Consider the following 23,341-nt stretch of genomic DNA (forward strand, 5'->3'; position numbering starts at 1 on the left):
GACCTCGCGGGCCCGCCCTTCTCTCCGGCCGCTTCCCTCCCCATCCCGGCTAAGCTTGCAGAGCCCCCACGGGGCAGGTGCGAACCTCCGCGGACGGTCTCGGTGCGGCTGCGGAGAGCCGCTTGCCCCTCCGCGCCCCGAGACCCCGAGCGGGCCGGCCTCGCCTCGTCTCTTCTGGCCGGAGGCACCGGGCACGGTGACCGAGGCGGCGCCCGAGAGGCGCGTCTCGGGTGAGTGGGCCACGGGCGGGGTATCGGCGGCGCACTCGGGGCGGGGCGCACTCGAGGCGGGGCGGGGCCGACGGCGGGGCCTGGTTTCCTCCCTCAGCGCCATTTTGTGGCTGCGAGACCCGCAAATAAAGGCTATCTCCGGGGCTGCGGCGGGAGGAGTGCGGGGGGGGGCCGGCGGCGGCGCGGCCTCGGCCTGTGTGACTGGCGGCGCCCGCGCAGCCTCGGGCTGGGAAGGTAGGTGCGGCCCGCGGCGGGAATGGCCACGAGGGCCTGCAGGGACGGGAAGCGAGGCGCGGCCGCCCTGGACCCGGCGAAACGCACTCCAGGCCCGAAGGGCGACCGGGCTTGCGGCCGCGCTGGCTTCCCGTTAGTCAGAGCGGTTTGCTGCTCGTGGGGATACTTGCACCGTTTCACAGCCATTCTGCTCCCGTTCCTGACGGCAGGGGACAAGGCGGGCGTTCCCGCGACTGGGGAGGCGGGGAGGCCGGAGGCCGCCCTCTCGGGGCTGACTGGCCATGCCTGTCCTTTCCCCGCCTCTGTCGCCCCCTCCCACCTTCCAGGGTTCGTCACCCGGGACCTAGAGGTACCGATAGTTCTGTATGACCCAAGTGATGCATTCGGTTCTTTAAAAAAAAAAAAAGGAATTTCACGTCACGCAGTAGCTTGTCATTGCAGCCACGTTCTCATGTGGACTTCCATTTTTACATAAGTATGCATTGTGAGAGTAGTTAATTTTTTTGACAGCTTCCTGAAATTTTTCGTGAACTTTTAGTCTAGTTTTGGATCTCTGTAAGGCTGATTTGACTATATTTAAACTTAATTTTCATAAGACAGTGCACAGTGAGAAAAGACCTAAGTTTTTCTGTTTGTGTACATATTTTCTTATTGGGGAGGGCGGGGGCGGCTAGGGATGGAACGCTAGGCCTTGTGCATGCATGTTATTAGGCCAGCATTCTGCCATTCATCTAATCCCCGAGCCCACAGTTCTTGGTTTGATAATGAGGAAGTCAGTTAATTTGACCCCAAAGGACTAAGACACTGCACACTGGTTGTAAGGATCGGTGAGCATGTTATAGTCGTAAATTGTATTTATGCCTTTTTTGTCGTTCTCACTATAGCCTCGCTTTTTTCATTTAGTTAATTTTATTATTTGGAAAGATAAGTGGAAGTCACAAATCAGTTACTACAAATTCTATTTGTTTTTCACTTTAACTTATTTATTTGAGCATCGGAGCTGGAGAGTTGGCCCAGGAGTTAAGAGTACTTTTTGCTCGTCCAGCACCCAATTGATGGCTCGTGGCCATCCTTAACTCATGTTCCTGGGAATTTTGACTTCCCTCTTCTGACCTCTGTGGGTGGCACCAGGCATGCACGTGATGCACATACATACATGCAAAACATTTACAAAAAATTTTTAAAAGTACTTAATTTTAAAACCATGCACCAGGTTTTCTCATAGGTAAATATGTAGGCATCTGAAACTATTAAAAACAGACATTTTTTGAGGTGGCTAGGTTTCATTCATTCAGCAACTATTGCTCAGGCAAGTTGGGGAAAGTTGCAGTTTACAGGATGGCTTCTGATGTGTTGGAACTGAATTTTAAGGATTTGGGCAGATGTGTTTCTGAGGGTGCTTTAGTTCTTCATTCTTAAACAGATGAGTGTGTTTGAACACTACTTAAATTATGGTTTGTAATAGCCATTTGATGTATTTGGACAGAGCATTACCATTTTCAAGGTCCCTCCTGTCTTTTTGTGTATATAATGTAGACTCTTGAAAATATTGTTAGCCGCCTAGATAATTGGTGTAAGGTGTAGTTGAATTTATCATGCTCTTTAGAAGTTTTACTTGATATGCATTCTTGTTTTTATCTCCCACTTTCTTCCTCTAAATACTTCCTATTTCTTTTCATTAAGCTTGGGAAGTTTTTTTTTTTCCAGTATTCCCATCATTGAATAAGCTATTGGTGTTAGGTGTTAGGCATTTCCATCAGACAAGATTCAGTGTTCTTTGCTTTAAAGATGAAGTTGGTAGAGTTTATTTCCTGTGTTGATTGTGTTCAGGCAGTCCTTGTTTGTATAGTGTTTTTATGGTACCAATAACAGACCTGCAGTACTTTGTGCCCTAAGCAACACTGATGTGGAAACTGAAGCCCAAAGAATTAAGTGACTTGATCACATAAACAGGAGACTGAAATAGTGTTCTGATTTCTAACAAGTCCCCTTACTCCTGCAGTGCTGAGGCTCCAGCACTGCCAGACGATGCCATTTCTTAACATCCACTGTGATTTATTTCAGCGAGCCATATACATGCCTTCTTGCATAACTTACCTTGGCGTGTGGTTGCCTTTCTCCAGAGAGTACTAAGTTGCCTAACTTAGGATCATAGTGTTATGATCTGGGATGGTAGGCACTTAGTCAACTAAAGCAGTTCCACAGCCTAAGCTAGGCTTTAAGAGTGGATGGCATTCTAAACTGAGATGAATTCTCTGAACTGTCTACACAAATAAGTTTAAAGTTATAGGTGTTTTGTCGTACGTCTGGAGTTAGAATTGTTATGAGCTACAGTGTGGCTGCTGGTAATCGAATCCAGGTCCTCTGAAGGAGCAGTCAGTATTAACTTCTGAGCCATCTCTCCAGCTGCTCCTTCCCCCTTTGTGTAATTTAAAAGCCCGTCATCTTTTAACCTGTTGGAAGTTTGCCAAATTATTCGTGTTTGAGGTTTTCTGTTTTGCCTTTTTTTTGTTTTGTTTTGTTTTGTTTTGTTTTGTTTTTAAAGATGGTCTGTCTCTCTGTAGCCCTGGCTGGCCTGCAACTTCCTTGTTGTAGAACTTGAAACTCTCCAGCCTCTGCCTCCTGGGTGCTGTACTGAACTATATGTGCTGTGCCACAGTGGGCAGGTTTTCTTGTGCTCTTCTGTTTGTTGACACAGGGTCTCACTGTAGCCCTGGCTGCCTGGAACTTGATAAATCCTGGTTATTCAAAATGCAGAAGTGCATGTTTTTTTTTTCCTCTCTCATTTGTCATTTGAAGTTCCGGAGCCCTGCGTGTGTTTAGCATGCACTGTAAAACTATGTTACATCCTTAACCCATGTCATACTTTTTAAAAAAGTATGTGTGCGATGTTCTGCTCACATGTATGCCTGTACACCAGAAGAGGGCATCAAATCCCATTATAGCATTTAGAGAGTTCCTAAAATCCTGATTTCTTCTGTATAACAGACCTAATTGGGTTCAGTGGTGGTATGACTAGACTATTCATGCATATGGGAGTATATGTACATTTATATTGGAAAAATCTTTACTTATGACAAGTCATATATGTTCATTGAGAAATTAAATATCTTTTTAAAACAGTATAACAATTTTCAGTCAAAATCTTAATCGTCTAGAATTTTGAGACAGTCTCTCTGTAGCTTTGGCTGTCTGGAACTCTCAATACAGGATGGCCTCAAAATACAGGGATCCATCTGCCTATCCTTCCAGAGTGCTCAAATTTGAAGCATATGTTACTACACCCAGCTTATAATTTAGAATTTTTGATAGGTATTGGTAAGTAAAATAAAATGGAAAAAATAATTAAAGACAGAAGGTAACTTTGAGAACTAAGACCTAAGAATAACTGTTTGACTCCTGGTTAAGTTTGAATATTAGAAAATATCAGGGGGTTGGGGATTTAGCTCAGTGGTAGAGCGCTTGCCTAGCAAGCACAAGGCCCTGGGTTCGGTCCTCAGCTCTGGGGAAAAAAAAAAAGAAAATATCAGGTGTGTTCATAAGAACTTTTTTTTAAGATTTATTCATTGAATATACAGTATTTTGTATGTGTGCACACGCATGCGGGAAGAGGGTACCAAATCTCATTATAGAATGGTTGTGAGCCACCATGTGGTTACTGGGAATTGAATTCAGGTTCTCTGGAAGAGTAGCCAGTTGTCCTAATCGCTGAGCCATCTCTCTAGCCCCTAAAGATTAGTTCTTAATTCTCTGTGTGTGTGATAATGTGCATAGGCTTGCCTGTGGAGGCCAGAGGTGTTGGTTCTGCCTGGAACTGGAGCTGGAGTTGTGAGCCACCTTAGGTTGAATTCTGGGAACTGAACTCAGGTCTTTTTTGAGAGCAATTAACTGCTGAGCCATCCCTCCAACCCAAGAATTCATGTTAATTGTGTATAAATTATTACTTTAAAACAACTTAGATTTAAGAAAAATACTGTCCCACAAGCCGAGTCAAGCAGTGTTTAATATTTGTTAGGTTAGCTGTCTTTTCTGTATATTTATTTCCCAACTTGTATTGTGTAATACATTGTTTAAGGTCCATACTGTCTTAAGGTAGGCATACTTTATATTTAACATCCTTAGAGCGTAGTGAATCACATGATGGGTTCTGCTTCACTGTCAACAGCACAATGCTGTAGAAGTCAAGGCCAGAAAACTGGTGGCTGGTGCTGCCCTTCTAATCCTTCAGCCTTCTGAGGCCCGACTTACTGTCAACATTTTTAAAAAATTACACAACCATGATGATGAAAGATGTTAGCAGAGACGGAATTTGGTGAAGTTATAGGGGGTATTCATCATGTCTTTGTTCTTTTTGTTGTTGTTGTTAATTGAAACTATCCTGGGCTAACACTTACCTACAGTGTCAGGAGTCCTGGGTTGAATCCCTTTCACCACAATAAAAGAAGGGATCGAAGTACTATGAAATACAAGATTGTTTTAATAACTATTTCACATTAACACTTGCTAATAACTGGTTCAAAGGAAACAGTTTTAACTTTGAGGAAAAAAAACTTTAATTGAAAGAAAATTAACTGAATGTATTTCCCCTAACTCCCCTCCCCCCTTTTTTAGGGTACAAGATGACCAACGAAGAACCTCTTCCTAAAAAGGTATGTTTCAGCATTTTTCACCTTTTTCCCCTTGTACTTTGTTTGCATCAGGGGACTACAAAGTATTAAGATACGTTTCTGTACATGGTCAATCTAGAATGAATGATCACAACTTTCAGAAGGTGTTACAGGATTCCTGTGGTCTTTAGTTCTTAGCCTGAACCATTTCTGGCTATTTTACAAATTTTACATATATATATGTCCTATTTTTTTAACCCTCCAGGGTTGTAACTTAAATCTATCCATCTGAGGATTGTTAGGGCTACAGCTAATTAGTTAGTTCTTGTAGTCTGCTTTCTTCCTTCATTTTCTAACTTTTGATTTTTCTAGTTCTATAGTTCTTTACTGAGTTTAGCTATCATTACTTATGGGTATATACATATATCCTTATACATATAGACTTTTATACATATAGGTATAGATAGCCTGAGGTTCTGTTTAACAGTGTGATGTAAGTTATGGAAGGATTTGTAATTCATTATGTTATATAAAATTCTGGCAGAAGTTTTGGAGTCAACATTACTCAGGAGTGAATTAAGAAGAACCAGGTATTTAGTGATGTGGCAACTATGGTTTGCTTTATCTGGTTCGATGTTTTTTTCTGTTTTGTATTGTAACAGTAGTGTTACTGGTTAATACTTAGAAACGTTTTAAAGAAAGTGCCTTCTGTGCTTCCGGGAATCAAAGTGGGATCCATGCATATTGTGCAAGCATTTCTCCATTTATCTGAGCTCCCTCTACTTTAATAAGAGAAATTAATAGAGCCTAGGAGAAAGGATTTCTAAATGTATGAAATAATTTCAGCTTAGGTTCTTTTTTTTTTTTTTTTTAAGATTTATTTATTTAATGTATGTGAGTACACTGTAGCTGTCTTCAGACACACCAGAGAGGGGAATCAGATCCCATTACCTGAACTACCATCTGGGAATTGAACTCAGGACCCCTGAAGAAGTAGTCAGTGCCTTAACCACTGAACCGTCTCTCCAGCCTCCTAGGTTCTACATTTAAACTATTGGGAAGATATAGTTTGATAGAAGTTTTTAAAGACATTTAGGAACATTCTATGAGAATTGTTCTTTTTTTTTTTAAGAATGCATTTTTTTTTTAAAGATTTATTTATATGAGTACACTGTAGCTGTCTTCAGACATACAGACAAAGGCATCAGATCTCATTACAGATGGTTGTGAGCCACCATGTGGTTGCTGGGAATTGAATTCAGGACCTCTGGAAGAGCAGTCAGTGCTCTTAACCACTGAGCCATCTCTCCAGCTGATGAGCCTCTTTTCAAAATCAACATCTGGATTAACAATTTAAAGCTAGGGAACTGGTACACACACATGAGTTTTTCAAATTTCATCAGTTCGTCACATTCTCTGTGTGTAAAACTGCAGTTCTATCTCAAGATAAACATCTGAATCCTCACCACAGGGCTCTTACAGGCACTTTGTTCCCCTCCCTCCTTCCCCAATCTTGTAATGATAATCTGTTTTCATTTCTTCAACTTCCTGAGTGCCTTGTAAAAGAAATTATGCTTGTGTGTCCTTCTAAGACTATCTTTTTACTTAGCATAGCTTCCTTAAAATTTGTATCATCTATCAGTAGTCTTATTTCTACTTACTGCTGAAGAATATTGAATATATGGCTGGATCACAAGTTTTAGTTTTGTTTTCTCGTTTTTCAAAACAGTTTCTGTGTAGTCCTAGCTGTCCTGGAATCCCATCTGTAGAACAGGCTGGCCTTGAACTCATAGAGATCCACCTGCCTCTGTATTTTAGTTTTACAAGCATTTAACTGCTAAAGGACACTTTGAGGATGGCAGTTTGGACCATCACAAGGAAAGCTGCTTATGAATGTTGACTTTGGGCTGTATGCTCAAGGATGCAACTACTGGGGGTTGGGGATTTAGCTCAGTGGTAGAGCGCCAGGCAAGCGCAAGGCCCTGGGTTCGGTCCCGAGCTCTGAAAAAAAGAGAAAAAAAAAAAAAAAAGATGCAACTACTGGTTGATGTGGGATGTGCAAGTTTAATTTGGTTGGTGAGACCTTTTTATTTTTTGTAAGGATTTTCATTTGTTTGGTTTTTGTTTTTAATTTTTTGTTCACCTGTATGTTGAGGGGATGCTCTGGAGTGGAGAATGTGTTCTCTAGAGCTGGAGTTACAGACAGATGTGCTCTCCCTGACTCGTGTAGGTGTTGTGAACTGAACTGGTCCTCTGAAGACTTCCAAGCACTGTTAACACTAACTTCTCTCCAGCCTTCACATTTAGTTTAAAGCCGCAGTCAGACTATTTATCAGAGTTGCTCCTGTGGAAACCGCTTTGCACTCTGAAAGAGTGCTCAGTCCATTTTCAATTTTCTTTGTAGGTCCGACTGAGTGAAACAGACTTCAAAGTTATGGCACGGGATGAGTTAATTCTGAGGTAAAATGTTCTTTCATCAAAAATTCATAAACAGCATACTGTGACTACTTACAATATGCCTTCTCTAGTTTGGTTTGCTTGTCTTGAGGGGTTTTCTTGTTACTTCTTATGTTTGAGACAGGGTTTCCTATGGAGACATTAAGGCCCTCCTGCCCTAGCCCACCAAGGGATAGAAATACAAGCATGTTTTGAATTGTTTGGGGTTTTTTTGTTTGTTTGTTTTTGTTTTTTTTTAATTTGATTGGTTTTGGGGATTTATGTATGGAGAGTTATTTTTGGTTTTGGTGGTTAGTTTTTTTGTTTTGAAACATGGTTTCTTTGTGTAGTTCTAGCTGTCTTGGAACAACTATTACATGATTGATTCTGATTTTTTATGTTAGTATACCCTCAAGTCACTTGATAAGGTGTTGGACATGTCCCCTATGGTCCTTCAGTGTGTAAGCAAGAAGAGCTAGAGCATTGTTGCGGTGATTTCCAGATCGCCGTAGACCAAATGTTCTTGTAGAGCTAAACTACTCAGACTAGTTACACAAGAAGCATTTGTATCTAATATATACCTTGCTAGAGGATGTGTTTAGTTTAATAAATCATCAAGCACAGGGAAGGCATGATGGCTCAGTGGGTAAAGTTCCTTCCTAATAAGCTGTAATCTGAGCTTAATCCCCGGAACCCACAAAAAGCTAGAAAGAAAAGAAAAAGACTATCCTAGCCTCTTCCACATGTGTACCGTGGCAAATGGGAGCCCACACACAAGTAAGTAAGCTTTTATTAAAAACTATAGGCATAGAATTTTTTCTGAAACAGGGTATATTCAAATTGGCCTCAAATTGGAGATCTACCTCAGTCTTCTGAATGTTAGAAATACAAGGGTGTACTATAATAGTCTGCTCAGTATGTTACTTAAATATAATTTTTTCTTTTGTCAGTAACATTTTAAAAGTTGCAACCAAAGGATGATTCTTACCCCCACCCCAACTCCTAGGTTTTTCAAGACAGGGTTTCTATATGTAGTCCTAGCTGTCCTAGAACTCTGTAGACCCGGATAGCCTCGAACTCACAGAGATCTGTCTGCCTTTGCCTCCCAATGCTGAGATTAAAGTTACCACTACCTGGTTCCTTTTTGTTTTAATATGAGATAGTCTTACTAAGTTGCCAAGCTGGCCCAGAGCATGCCATCCTCCTCCTGCCTTTGTACTTAACTAGGATTGTAGGCTGATAACCACCATTGCCCAACCTATGTATGTTCATTTACCTGTCTTCTGTAAGTTGAGAAGAAACAGTAAAGCTAATGAATTTGTTGCTGGTTAAACTTTGATTGTGTCAAAGCTAAAAATAACCCATCACAGTTCTTACTCTTAGATTGTGGGCATGCTTTTCTAGTTTATTTAATAAAGGTGATTTCAATGTAACCACTAATATGAATTTGCTTTTTACTTAGATGGAAACAATATGAAGCATATGTTCAAGCTTTGGAGGGAAAGTACACAGACCTTAATTGTAAGTTTGATCTTCCTCGATAAAGATACTATAGTTGTATTTTGAAAACTTGTTACAGATTAAATGAAATTTGTTGAAGCAGATACAGTTTGGTTGTTCAATTATTTTTATTATAATTGCTATAATATTGCTTGTTGTTTGTTATTCTATTATAAGAGCTGTGTCCAGATACTGTAAGAATCTGAAAAATGTAACGAATGATGTTTGAGATAAATGGTTTGTTTCTTGACAAATCCCCAGCAACAAGGAAGACAGATGTGTATTCTCAAGTAGGATAACTTAACTATTTTTTCTTATGTATTATTATATATACTATAGTTGTCTCCCAATACACCAGAAGAGGCATCCTATATGACACTAGGACATAGGTCTTTGAGAACAGATTTTTCAGAAATCTGCCAAACAACAGACTGTATGCTATAAAACAATTGTTAGTCTAGTCTGGTACTTTGGCTGAGTTAGTCTTGTACTATTGTGAAGTACAGTAACTACTACAGTTTTCCCAGTGCAGATAGCGGGAGCTTCCAGAACTGTACTGATTACTTGGCAGTAGCACTGATGGTTGTGATGTAGAAAAGTCAGTAGTGCTGTTTGCTCGTGTTGTCAGTGGCTTCTGTTTGTGTCACTTTTTGAGACAGGATTGTTACAGGGGTGTTTTTTGGTTTTGTTGGTTTTTTTTTTTTTTTTTTTTTTTTTTCTTCTTTTTTTCCGGAGCTGGGGACCGAACCCAGGACCTTGCGCTTGCTAGGCAAGCGCTCTACCACTGAGCTAAATCCCCAACCTCTTTTGTTTTATTTTTAAAAAAGAGTTTCTCTGTGCAGTCTTGGCTGGCCTGACGCTCTGTAGACCGGTCTGGCCTTGAACTCAGGTCCACCTGCCTCTGCTTCCTGTGTGCTGGGATTAAAGGTGTGCTCCTGCTTGAGACAGGGTCTTATACTATGTAGCAGAAGCTATTCTGAATTACTGAGTTACAATCTCCTGCCATAGGCTCCTGAGTGCTGTAATATAGACAGGTTACTGCTCTGCCAGGCCAGTTAATGTCATTGTTATATTGAGTAGGTTAGAATATAATATTGAGACTTTTATAAATACTAAATGTAGTATAAATGAGTGTAGGAGTGTAGTTTCCTGTGTTTAGGTGTGATCGATTGAAGTATAGAAGGAGCTTATTTTGATATCATGACACCATTGCCTCCTTGGGGAGGCCTCCTGATCAGGAACAAATACTGTTTCAAAAACAATATGAAAACTTAAAGGCAATGAGTTATTTGATTAATCTTGACAGAGATGGAACTTTCTTTTGGTTAGTTCAATTTGATCTTGAAATTTTGGATTTCTTTTCTTTTACTCAGCAAACGATGTGACTGGCTTAAGGGAATCTGAAGAAAAACTAAAGCAGCAACAGCAGGAATCTGCACGCAGGGAGAACATCCTTGTCATGCGGCTAGCAACCAAGGAACAGGAGATGCAAGAGTGCACCGTGAGTGTCTGAGCATTGCAGTCTCTAGTTACGGGATCCATGCAGTTTATTTTTTTAAATAGTGATAACAGCAAATATAAGTGCATATTTTTAAAGGGTACAGTGGAGAGTGGGAATGGAAGTTCTTATGTCACAAAGGGTCTTAGATGTTTGCTTTCTTCCTAATTCCTAATTCTGATGGAGTCAGCATATCTTTTGCTAGCATTAGGCAATTTGTGCTGCTGGCACCCGAATCTGGGACTGTTGTGTGTACGGTGGCACTTGGAATCACCAGGGGTTGAGGGCAGTGGCGCTTCACCACCTTTTGAGTTGGGTTTGTTTTAGGTTTTTGTTTTGGTTTGGGTTGGGGTATTTTTTTTTTTTTAAACTTTAACCTTTTATGTGTATGAGCTTTTGGCCTGCATTTATTTATGACTGTGCACTACATGTGTGCCTGGTGCCTGTGGATGCTAGAAGTGGGCATTGAATCCCATGAAAGAGGAGTTAATGATGGTTATAAGCGCAAGAGCAAGAGCGGCCTCTCTGGCCTTTGACATATTGTTTATGCCTTTCTCTACATAATACAGCTGTTGTTCTACTAGTCACCATTCAGAGGTGAAGCTTCGCAGGCGGCACTGGGAACAGAACAGGGAAAGGACACATAAGGTTGGAGTTGTGGGTATGGCTGAAACATGGTTAAGGGCTTAGGCACTTTAGTCCTAGGTATAAATAATAGCTAGAGGACTTTTTCTTTTAACTTAAATTTTGTTTTGTTTTGTTTTGTTTGTCACTATGTAGCTTTGGCTAGCCTGGAGAATTCCCTAGGTAGGCCAGACTGGGCTTGAATTTACAGAGATCCACTTGCCTCTGCCCCCCTGGTGCTGGGGTTAAAGGTGTGCTCCACTCTATACAGCTCCTAGTGGAATTTTTTTCAGCGAAAGAATCATGGGGTTGATTAGCTGCTGTTTCATGTAGATGGCTGGCTTGAGTATGGAAGGTAGATTTATTCCTTTCCCTTTCCCCACTCTTGGGTGTACTTGAAATATGTAGCCAAGCCCCACAATCTGTAGTGACTGAGGATAAATGTACCTCTATTCTTCCTATTGCTACCTTCTGAGTGCACCAACACACCATGTTTATGTGACTTTGCATGCTAGGCCCACTTTGTACTGAGCAACATCACCAGCCATTGATTTGAAACTGGGACTTAGAATGAGAAAGCAGCTAGGGTGGGGAAGCAGGGTTTTGAATCATACACACAAAGTCACTGGCAGCTGGGAAGGATGTGTAGTCTTTTAGGTACAATCAGTAGGACCTGATCAGTTAGATCTTGTTGGGCAAGGTTTTTAAGAATAAGTCAGAGTTGGGTCTTAAGTTTATACTATGTGACTGACTGAAAGAGAGTATAGAAAGAGAAGAGAATAATGTTAGGAAAAGAAGAACTGCAGTACCACCTCTTCCTTCCAGACCACCAGTGAAGAACGATTAATAGTGTCAGAGGTAGGCTAGAGAGTTAGTTCGGCTGTTAAGAGTACTTGTTCTTGAGGAACACCCAGGTTCAATTGCCAGGAACCAAATGGTGGCTTACAAACTGTAACTCCAGTCCCAAGGGATCCAAATCCTTTTTCTGACCTCTCCTGGCACCAGGAACGAATAGGCAAAACACTCAACATATAATAAACTGTAAATCTTTTTAGTTAGTTTTGTTTTTTGAAATAGGTTCTCTACAGATAGCCCTGGCAGTTCTGAAACACTGACCACACTGGCCTAAGATTCAGAGATCTGCATGCCTCTGCCACCCAAGTGCCAGGATTAAAGGTGTGCACACCATATCCCCACCTAATGAATAAATCTTTAAAAAAAAAAAAAAGTGTTGTGGCCTGGAGAGATGGCTCAGTGGTTAAGAGCAGTGACTGCTCTTCCTTAGGTCCTGAGTTCAAATCCCAGCAACCACATGGTAGCTCACAACCATCTGTAATGGGATCCAATATCCTCATCTGGTGTGTCTGAAGACAGCTGCAGTATACTTACATATAATAAATAAATCTTTAAAAAAAAATAGTGTCGAGGCAAAAGTTAGTTTTAGTAAAAATAGGAATTGAAAATTATTATGTTTAGCAGTCAGAAAGACAGTAGGCTACTTTAGTGGGATCTGTTGCTTTGGGGGATAGGAATAAAAGTAAGAATGGAGTAATTAAAGCAGGTGATAATTTCAAATAGTTACACAGAGCTAAGAGAATGTCTGGAGGGTTCAGGACCTGAGTCCAGAATCCCAGTACCAAAAAAAGTCTTCATATGGGGAGGTATATTTGTGATTAGCCCTAAGGAGAGCCAGTGGAGTGAGGCCAATCTCTGGGGCTTCCTGGCTATAGTCAACAAGCAGCAGGCCAGTGAGATGCTTTGCCTCCAAAAACAAAGTGGATGTTGTCTAGGGAGGGAAAATACCGGAGGTTTATAGTCAGGCTAACACTCAAGATGGTTCTCTGGCCATGTGGAAACACACATGTTTACATCTTGAGTAAAATTTTATTTAAATATGAAAGTCATAGGATGACTTGCAGCAGTTCTCTCACCATGCAGATCTTGGGGATTGAACTCGGGTCAGCAGACTTGGCAACAAGTGCCTTCACCTACCAAAAATCTTGCTAGCCTGTAAGACTTTTATTAATTATATTTTTGTTTATTTAGTATGGTTATTTTATGTGTAAGTCAAGAGGAAACTTGTGGGAGTTGGTTCTCTTTCCATCATAGGGATCCTGGGAGTTAAGTTCAGATTATCAGGACTGACAGCAGGCAGGCACCTTTAGCTGCTTAGCCGTCCTGCTATCCCTAAACCTATCTTATCTTTCCTTGTGGGTTGTTTTTTTTTTTTTTTTTTTTTTTTTTCACTAGCAAAGGGAGTTTGTTCTGATAGCATTCGCCTCCTTTTCTTTTCTAGTTCCATTCACCTCCTTTCCATGACCAGCAGTGCTGACTGTTAGGATTTAGTCTGAGTCAATGTTGTGAGACTGTTGTACTTAATGAGGAAAACATGAGAGACACTACATGATGTTGTTTACTCTTCTCTTAAAATACTTTAGTAGCTAGCAGTACTTTGAGTTAACAGGTAACCTTTCTGTTTAAAATTAATTTCTTTTACATTTTTTCCATAAGGGGCTGGGCAAGATGGTCTAATGATTAAAGTGCTTGATAACTGTTTGTACAGAGGCCTGGAGTTCTCTTCCTAGTACACTCAGTTCCCTATGTAACTCCAGCCCCAGGGATCTGATGGCCTCCACCGGTACCCTAAGGTACATGCTCATACTAACATCCAGATACAGAAATTAAGTGAATACTGTCAGAGCAAGCTTGGTGGGCTCTTGGCTTTAATCCCTGCTCTGTACAGTATGGGTCGCTGAATTCTAGGCCGGCCAGGTCTACATAATTAGACTTTGTCTCAAAAGAAAAACATGGTGTCTCTATAAATTATTGTTTTCTATTTGTGTGTAGTGAACTCATAAGTAAATGTAGTCTCAAGTCAATCAGTATACGTATGCCTTCTACTAAATGTATGGTAGGAAATTTAAACTTTCATTTTATTACCCTTAGGGTAGGGCAGAGTTGACTGTGGTTCAGTAGTCAAAGATGATTGCTACTAAGCTTAGTGACTTGAGTTCAACCCCCATGACCCACGTGGTAGGAGGGAGGGAACTACACTTGTCCCATACGCATAAAATGATGTGATATTTTTTAAAACTTTAAAAAGCAAACGTTAGGGCACCACAAGACTCTTGATCCAGTTGTACTTTGGGTATGAAGGAGATAGGGGAATTTTAATTCATATTTTTAAAAAAGTTATTTTAGAGCACTAGTAAATAGCATAACTGGAGTTGAAAATTTCATACCTAAGGAAGAGGGTTCTAGTACCATGTAAAATGTTCTACACCAGAAGTCATGAGGCACAGATGCTAGGATTCTACTTATTCGGCTTGCTTAGTCTAGATCAGTTACATACAACATTGTTATTTCCTGAGTCAGATATACCCAGAGAAACGACTTAAGATGCTATAGAACTTCATTAATACAAAGACATAATGTCACTACTGTTTTAAGTTTAGAAGTGGAAATTGTATTAAATTTTAACCTTGTCTATGGGAGTTTTATGTAGCTTAGGCAAAAAGTAAGCTAAGACCTCACCAGCTCTATAATAACATTTTGAACTTTGCTTCTTTCTAGCAATTGTCAGTCCTTAAAATAAAAAAATGTCGCTTGTATTTTGGTTTTGTTCTGAGGCTAGTTCTCACTATATAACTCTGGCTGGCTCAGAACTCACTGTATAGATCAGACTGCCTCCCATGTACCACCATGCTCAGTTTGGTTTGAGTTTTTGGTTTAAGTTATTTTTATTAATGCATGTGTCTGTGTGGGTTTCTGCTGGAGGATGCCAGAGGCATTGGATCCATCCACCCACACCCTTACCCCCAATCCTGCTGGAGTCATAAGCAGTTTTTGGGGCTGCCCAATTGTTGTTGCTGAGAGCTGGAACTCTGCCTCTGTAAGAGCAGTTTGTGCTCTTAGTTAGTTTTTCATTTCTTTAATTATTTCCACCTTACATGCATTGGTACTTTGCCTGCATGCATGTCTGTTTATGTCTGTGTGAAGGTGTCAGATCTTGGGGATTTGAACCCTGGTCTTTCCGAAAGAAAGTGGTCCTCGACCACTGAGCTATGTCTCCAAATCCCAGTTCATGCTCTCAGTGGCTGAGTGTGATGCAGCCTTGGTTTGGTTTGGTTTGGTTTGGCTTGGTTTGGCTTGGCTTGGCCTGGCTTGGTTTGGCTTGGTTTGGTTTTCAAACCAGGTTTCTCTGTAGCCCGGGCTAGCCTTGAACTCAGGCCTACTTCTGCCTCCCAAGTGCTGGGATTAAAGGCATGTGCCACCACTCCCCCAGATTATGATACGGCCCTTGTTTTGTTTTGTTTTAATGCTGTTTTGGATGTACAGTGAGATGTAACCTTATGAATTGCCTTAACCCTTAGTTTTTTCACTTGTCCACTTTTTTCCTTTGTGGTTCTAGGGCCCTGTACATAATGCAAGTGATCTACTGCTAGGCTGCATCCTCAGCCTTTGGTATCTTTGTTTTGTTAAGAGAAAGTCTTGCTTTGTTTTCCAGCCTGTCCTGGAGCTTACAATCCTCCTTCTACTTCCTAAGGGCTAGAATTACAGGCATGTGCCATCATTTTCAGTTTTGGTACTTTTTCTGGGGTTTGTGTTGGTGTTGTTTGAAATTAGGTGTATTTGTACTAGAGATTGGATTTAAGGGCCTTGTTCCATGTGTGCTGTCTGTTACAGAGCTACACCCTTAACCTTAGGGAGGAGACTTAATATAAAAGGGTTATTGACCTAACAAATAGGCTGACTTATTGTCCAGGTAATAAGGGTATTTCTCATCTTCTTAAGGGTTGTTTTTTTTTTTTTTTGTTTTGTTTTGGTTTGTTTTGGTTTGTTTTTGCTTTTTTGATTTGGTAGTAATTATTTCTTTTGCTTTGCACAGACTCAAATCCAGTACCTCAAGCAAGTTCAGCAGCCGAGTGTAGCCCAACTGAGATCAACAATGGTAGACCCAGCGATCAACTTGTTTTTCCTAAAAATGAAAGGTGAACTGGAACAGACTAAAGACAAACTGGAACAAGCCCAAAATGAACTGAGTGCCTGGAAGTTTACGCCTGATAGGTAAACAAATCATACTCCCCAGTCAAGACTTCCCTGACAGTCCCACCTCGAGAAAGCTGTGGTGGGACAGCCAAGTACTCGTTTCCACACCAAGACTCAGACTTTTTGAGCCAAAAAAGCCACATTCTTAGACTGTCCAGCTTGTAATGGTTAATGTAAAACTTACCAGATGAACCTTGTGTTTCAGCTTCTTTCTCTTCCCCTCCCCCTTGCTTCAGAGGCCTGATGCCGTCGGACTATTCCGAAGAAGAGGCCACCTCCGAAAAATTCCCCTTCTAGGACATGTAGACACTTGAAATGTTTCTGTTTGAAGAAAATAGAGGGAAAAACAGAAGTCTTAAGTCTGTGGCACACTGTGTCTTCAGACAGTTTGGAGGATTGAAAACCTAGAGGTTTTAAATCATGAATTGAACATGTAAAATTCCAGTAAAATGTAAAAATGGAATATGCATCGCTCTTAACCATGAGCATAGTGACTTAGAGACACTGTACATCAGTTATGCCAATAAGACTGTGGACTTCATGATTGTTGAACTACTGGGTCAAAACTCAAATGAGGTGAATTTTGCCTTTAAAGGATTTACTTGCTAAGAACCAACTCTAATAGCCGTGAGACTATCACGTCATAGCTACCAGTACAAGTAGTGCATATATTTATCCATTTAGCTTTGAGCTCTATATTACATAATGGAGCCTTAAATCTATGTGGTTTTTATCAATGGTTTGTTTTTTGAATGGTTGTGGAAACTGTAGATAACCTTAACCGAGGACTGTACAAACGTGAAGGTGTGGTCTCACACTTCAGGTTTAAACTGTTTGACGCATTATAAGCATTCATTTCACAACTAGATTGTATATGGTATTTGGCTGTGATGAGATTCCCATTATTCAGTAAACCCTCATCTCATTCAGCAGGCACATGTTAAACAGCATTGTCGTTGGTGTTAAATGGGGGAATGTGTTCCTTCATTGTATTTGGGGCCTTTTGTATCGAATTCTTGATATTAAATTAAATGTGCCTTGAAATAGTTGGGTTTTTTTTAATTCAAGGAATACTCTGATAATTTTGTTGTACTCAATATTTTACTTTGGGGGGCTATGGAGAGCAGATCAACACTTTGGAAAAATTCTGTGCTCTTTAAAGTGAAGGAAAAGGCTGTCTCGCTTAAAAGACTATTCCAGAAGGTATAAAAGACAAGGAGACTTGGCATTGGCCCCAGGATATTGCAGTAGAACATATTGTGGGACAGTCTCACGAGGTACCTACCAGAAGATGGGGGAAATGTGTTGGAACTCTGGGCTGGTCCAAGTGAGATGTTCTGTGAATTGAAAAAGGTATAGTGATCATTTCTAGCAAACTCATTTGCTCATTTAGATAAATGAGGCATTATATCTTCATGCTTTCATCCAATCCTGGAGGTGAATTTTTTTCGTCTATTAAGTCACCAGTTTGATTTTCCCTTGGTGATAATGGAGTCTGAAATGAGTAGAAGATAAATGTTCCAGCATGCCCCAACGTTTAAGTGCAGTTTTAACAAGGGTGACTTAAGTTCTCTCTTAATCGTTTCAATCAATTGTAAGTATCTTGTATGTTTGTGCTTTAGTGAACTGATTGTGGGCAGGGGTGGGTTGGAGGAATGATTTGTATGACTTTTCAGGAACAAGTCTGCTTCTAAAATTGTCTCTGGGGGTTTGAAGGGTAAGTAACCAATCTGTTTAAAAGTAGTTTATTGTAACAAAACTGGATCTTTTGTATTTATTTTATGCATTTTCAGATTCATGGTTGAAATGGCCCTGAATACAGTTTTAGTAGATTGAGTAGTAATTCTTAAAATGTGTTGCTAATATGTACACAGATTTAGCCAGTCTTTCTCTGCTACTCAAATACAGTAACTTTGAGGCCTGTGGGCCTGCTTTCTTGTTATTGTTAATCTTCTCTCTTAATAAGACATACATGTTCGTGTATACAAATGAAATACTAGAGAAAGGTGAGAGATGGAAAGTGTCACTCGTGGACCTGATGTCGAACTGCCCCATTCTGCTCTGCAGGACCAGTACTGCTGTATCTTGGGTATCATCAAGATAATTCATGGATACACAATGATTTCATGTATATTGGTTTTAAAGAAATGTAATCATATCAAACATACACACGCTTCATTTTTACCTGTTAGATATTTTTAGCATATCTAGATTACTACCTTTTTAATGGTTACTCAGTATTTCCTTTTATTAATCTTATTTTAATAACCCATCAATGAGATTTCTAAAACTAAACCATATGATTTAATGAATCAGGTATTAAAATATATTATTAATTTGAAAATAAGTAATGCTTAATAATGTGAAATGATTCCAATGATTGGGCTTAAAGGTTTCTTATGTATATGGTATTCCCTCCCTTTGCTGTAGTTCTAATTCTGAGGGATAAAGTTTTTTTTAGCTGGATGTGGTTGGCTCATGCCTTTAATCCCAGCAGTGGTGAGGCTGATGCAGTAGGATAGGGAATTCAGGGAGTACATTCATAGATCTGTGTCTCAAAAAGTAAACAAAAGAACTACTGAGAGAGGGACTGTGATTCCCTCCGTAATATTGTCTGCTCTACACTACTCCATTAGACGACATGCTCATCTTAGAGTGGTTAGGAGTAGATGGTCATTTCAACTCGCACTTAGATATTTAGGCGATTGTATGTACAACTGTACAAAGTAACCAAGCTTCCTCCCCTTGATAATTAATATACTGATGTTCATTGTTTCTTGAAGTCCTTGTGTATTTCCTGTTAACTTTGTGGTCATTTGGTTTTGGAGTCATCTCAGCACTTAGGAGGCAAAGACAGGCAGATCTCTGGGAGTTGAGTGTCAGCTAGGGCTTCACATTGAGACCTTTTTTTTTTAATAAGTATACAATTTACAACTTTGCCTGAGGCTGAGCTCTTGGTTTTTTTTTTTTTTTTTTTTTTTGTTTTTTTTTTTCAAGATTTATTTATTTAATGTATGTGAGTACACTGTTGTCTTCAGACACCAGAAGAGGGCATCAGATCTCATTACAGATGGTTGTGAGCCACCATGTGGTTGCTGGGAATTGAACTCAGGACCTTTGGAAGAACAGTCAGTGCTCTTAACCACTGAGTCATTTCTCCAGTCCCACCATTAGACTCTTAAAAAACAAAAGGAACTAGAGAGTTGGCCCAGTGGTTAAGAATACTGGCTGCTCTTCCAGAGGACCCAGATTGAATTTCCAGTACCTATATGGCATCTACTAATGCTTCTCTCCAGCATCAGGCATACATGTGTTGCATAGACTTATATGCAAGCAAAATACCCACACACATAAAAAGAGAACAAATATTTTTAAAATATGAAGGCATTTGATTTTTAAAGATGTATTTATTTGAATGTGTATATGAGTGATTTGTCTACATGTCTTTCTCTGCACCGTGTGCATATCGAGGCCAGAAGAGGATGGCAGATGCTATGGAATTGGACTTACAGGAAGTTGGGAGCCACTATGTATGTGATGGGGATCAACCCTGGGTCCTCTGGAAAAGTAACCAATGTTCTTAACTGTTGGCCTAACTTTCCAGTCCCTATTTATAAAAAAAGAAAAAAAAAGAAAGAAAGGAGTAACCCCTAATATCCATTTAAAAATAGTTACTTGTAGTTAAGTTCTTCTCTTTCTACTTATTTTGTAGTGCTGAGGATTGAACCTAGGGCTTTGACCATGCTAGAGCAGCATTTTATAACAGAGCTATATCCTTACCCTTTTCTTTGGTGAAGAGTAATAAGGATCGAACCCAGGGCCTCACTTGCTAAAGAAACTCAAGCGTACACTCCCTTAACGTTTTATGTGTGGAGTGTGTTTATGCGTGCTGTTATAACCACAACTACTGATTTTATACAGCATAGTTGCTAACAAAAATTAAAGCAGTTTTTAGGTATTTTAGATAAGAGTAAATTTAGATTCTTGGTGTGTCCAGTGCTGGCCTAGATAGACTAGTTTCAGTTTTACACTAGGACTATATCAGCCTACTGAGCGTTCTCAACCACATTAGTTAAGCTATGTTACACATTTTTAAATAAAATACTTTAAAAGTTTTGGTATTTTTCTATGGGGTCAAGTCAAGTGACCAACTAATGTATTTTAAACTTTTTTATCTTTATTCACAGAAAAGTAGAATTTTCTGGCTGAAAAATCTATATATGATTCCGAGAAACGGTTGGTCAAGTGTGGCATATAACTTTAATCCAATACTTGGGAGGTAGAAGTGTGTAGATTCTGTGAGTCTTAGTACAATCAGTTCTAACATCAACCAGGCATACATAGTGAGATTCTCTCCACACTCTCCTTTTTTTGTTTTGCTTTGTTTTGTTTTTGAGACAGGGTTTCTCTGTGTAGTCTTGACTGCCCTGAACTCACTCACTCTGTAGACCAGGCTGGCCTCAAACTCAAAAATCCTCTTGCCCTCTGCTGGGATTAAAGGCAAACACCATGTTGGGCCAGACCCTGTCTCAAAAAAGAAAAAAAAAAAAAAAAGACATGAAGTTACTGGAGTATGGACAGACAGCTAGAAGGAAGAAGGAGCTCTGGTGTCTCTGACAGTGGTTTCCATGTCTTGTTTCCTTGTTAATTTCTAAGAGTTTGTTTAGTGGAGGCTAAATTCTGAGGAGGCGGATAGGAAACGAGGGTGGGGAGGATGTGGGGCTACAATAACTGAAGGGAATGGTTAAACAAAACTTACTGTGTGCACCCAGAGCTTCTGCCTTGACTCTTTGAACATTAGTAACCTGGTTTTTAATGTTCCAAGAATATCTGTAAGGAAATTTTAATTGCATTTTTTTTGGTTGTTATTGAACTGTATTATATAACATAAGCTATAAGTTAAGGAATCCTACATTACCTGTAAAAGAGTTATCAACAAAGTACTACTATTTTTAGGGTTCTGGTGTTTTCTCAGACCAGATGAAAATCTATGTATCTGGCAAGTGCAAGTTACACTATATATGGGAAAAACACCAAAGTGTTAACACAATTCGAAGAATGTTAAATTGTTCCTATGCAAGTCTCAAAGTTAGTATCACAATTACATATTTAAGTCAGTTGCTAAGGCTAAAAGCAGTGAGATTTTATTGGGTTGCTACCCTTTTGGTTGTTGTGGGAGTTGAATAGTTAGGGCACTACTGTTGGAAAATTGTTCTATGGCACCCGTAATCTGGCAGATGATTCAGGACTTGAGAAATAACTCAAATCTTTGTGACTTGGTATTCTACAATCTTAATCACATACCAGTATCAGGCATAGTGAGTGGCTCATCCCTATAATCCTAGTTCTTCAAAAGTAAGAGGATTGCCATTTTAACATCATCTACTTCACAACAAAGAGAAGAAAAATTATGTCTCAAGTTAAATAAGGAATTAATGGATTTCTATTTGGGAAGTCTTTTAAAAGATACATTCTTTCATAGAAGCTGTATGTCCCAGAAGACTACCTAATAAAGGAATCCATTATGTGTATTTCCTACAAGAATATATCCTCATTCTTTTATAGGTATTTTATAGGTGGTGAAGGGCATGCATTTGTAATTGATACTACAGATACTTTTTTTTAAAGAACCTTTATGTTTGATGAATTAGTACCTTGGTGTAACAGTTAAATCCAAGATACATGTTAAATGACCTGCTTATAATTGAAATGATAATTTAGAATGAAAACCTTGATATAGTAGGAACAGAAAGTGGCTATTTGGCACTTTTTGTTTAAGGCCTATTTTTGCTGCTCTATTGGTAAAATTCCGAAGTGCAGAAGATGGACATGTTCCAGAAAAGAAGATGGTAATTACAGGGTGGCATCTGCTGTGACATAGTTATGTTCTGTACGTGTTACATCTCCTGTAATAATTGTGAACAAAGGCTGTAAAGAGCTTTGTCTTCATTTTGTGATGATTGGCTCTTTCCTTTGCAGCCAAACAGGCAAAAAATTAATGGCGAAGTGTCGAATGCTTATCCAGGAGAACCAAGAGCTTGGAAGGCAGCTGTCCCAGGGCCGTATTGCACAGCTTGAAGCCGAGTTGGCTTTACAGAAGAAATACAGTGAGGAGCTTAAAAGCAGTCAGGATGGTAAGGGGGTTTGTGTTTCAGTTTCCTTTAACTTTGCACGGGCTTTATGGCTTACCAGGGTTGTGGTAGATCAGATTCTGTGCATGCTCTTCTTAGATGATGGCTACTTAAAATTGTGCATGCAACAACTACCATTGACTTATGAAACAAAACCATCGAATATTAGAGTGTTCCCCAAGGTACTGATACAATAGCATATTGGTAAACTTCTCTATGTTTTTTTGTAAGATAAAGATGTTTTGTTTCGGGGTAAATATTGATATTCAGTGCATGACTATCATTAACAGTTTCCTTTAAGTATAAATCTTGGACACTTGGTAATTTCTGTGGCTTAAAAAGTAACAATTAGGGCTGAAGAGATGGCTCAGCGGTTAAGAATACCGACTGCTCTTCCAGAGGTCCTGAGTTCAATTCCCAGCCAACCACATGGTGGCTCACAACCATCTGTAATGAGATCTGATGCCCTCTTCTGGTGTATCTGAAGACAACTACAGTGTACTTATATATAATAAATAAATAAATCTTTAAAAAAAAAAGTAACAATACTAAGGTGCCCTTCAGTGAAAGGGGGATTTAGTATTTAAATTTGCTGATAAAAACCAAATGTGCTTGTTACCGTAGTCAGTTTTTGTCCAGGTGTCGCTACATTTTTTTTTCTTGTTTTGTGAAATGGATTAATAGTAAAGAAAACGGAGCCACACTGTGAACATGTAAACTGAGAACCAGTGTAGTTGATTGTTGGTTACAAAGAAAGCCAATAGACAATATTGTCATTCTTAGATTTTACTATGTGTAAACATGTTAAGTGGGAGAGATACTGTGTAGCAATTGAGAGGTTCTCCTTAAAGCCTTTAAAAAAAAAAACCTTAGATTTATGTATTTTAGCAATCCCCAGGTATTTCTTATAGGATGTGTTACTGTATGTGGAGCAGACTTTGGTTAGTACACATACCTCTTTGGGTTAGAGTAAAAAAACTAATAAAACTGAGAGCTAGAGATGCTGTAGATTTAATTTAAGGGCCTGGCTAA

General features: G+C 39.7%; 1 protein-coding gene across 9 annotated transcripts in view; it reads left to right on the top strand.

Moving 5' to 3' along the window:
- Wtap (WT1 associated protein) overlaps positions 1–23,341 on the top strand; it is a 25,169-nt gene continuing 1,828 nt past the window's right edge. Inside the window, exons 1-8 of one of the 9 annotated variants that reach the window (XR_015635236.1) lie at positions 1–230; positions 5,076–5,113; positions 7,476–7,531; positions 8,970–9,028; positions 10,381–10,508; positions 16,018–16,196; positions 16,415–17,772; positions 22,158–22,312. Coding sequence is in view for 5 of the 9 variants with exons in the window: in NM_001113542.1 (NP_001107014.1) it covers positions 5,084–5,113; positions 7,476–7,531; positions 8,970–9,028; positions 10,381–10,508; positions 16,018–16,196; positions 22,158–22,312 (607 nt within the window). In the remaining 4 variants the exon portion in view is untranslated. 9 annotated transcript variants of the gene reach the window in all.

This window comes from Rattus norvegicus, chromosome 1 (genome assembly GCF_021556685.1).
Source record: "Rattus norvegicus strain SHRSP/BbbUtx chromosome 1, alternate assembly SHRSP_T2T, whole genome shotgun sequence".
In the NCBI taxonomy this organism is placed as follows: Eukaryota; Metazoa; Chordata; class Mammalia; order Rodentia; family Muridae; genus Rattus; species Rattus norvegicus.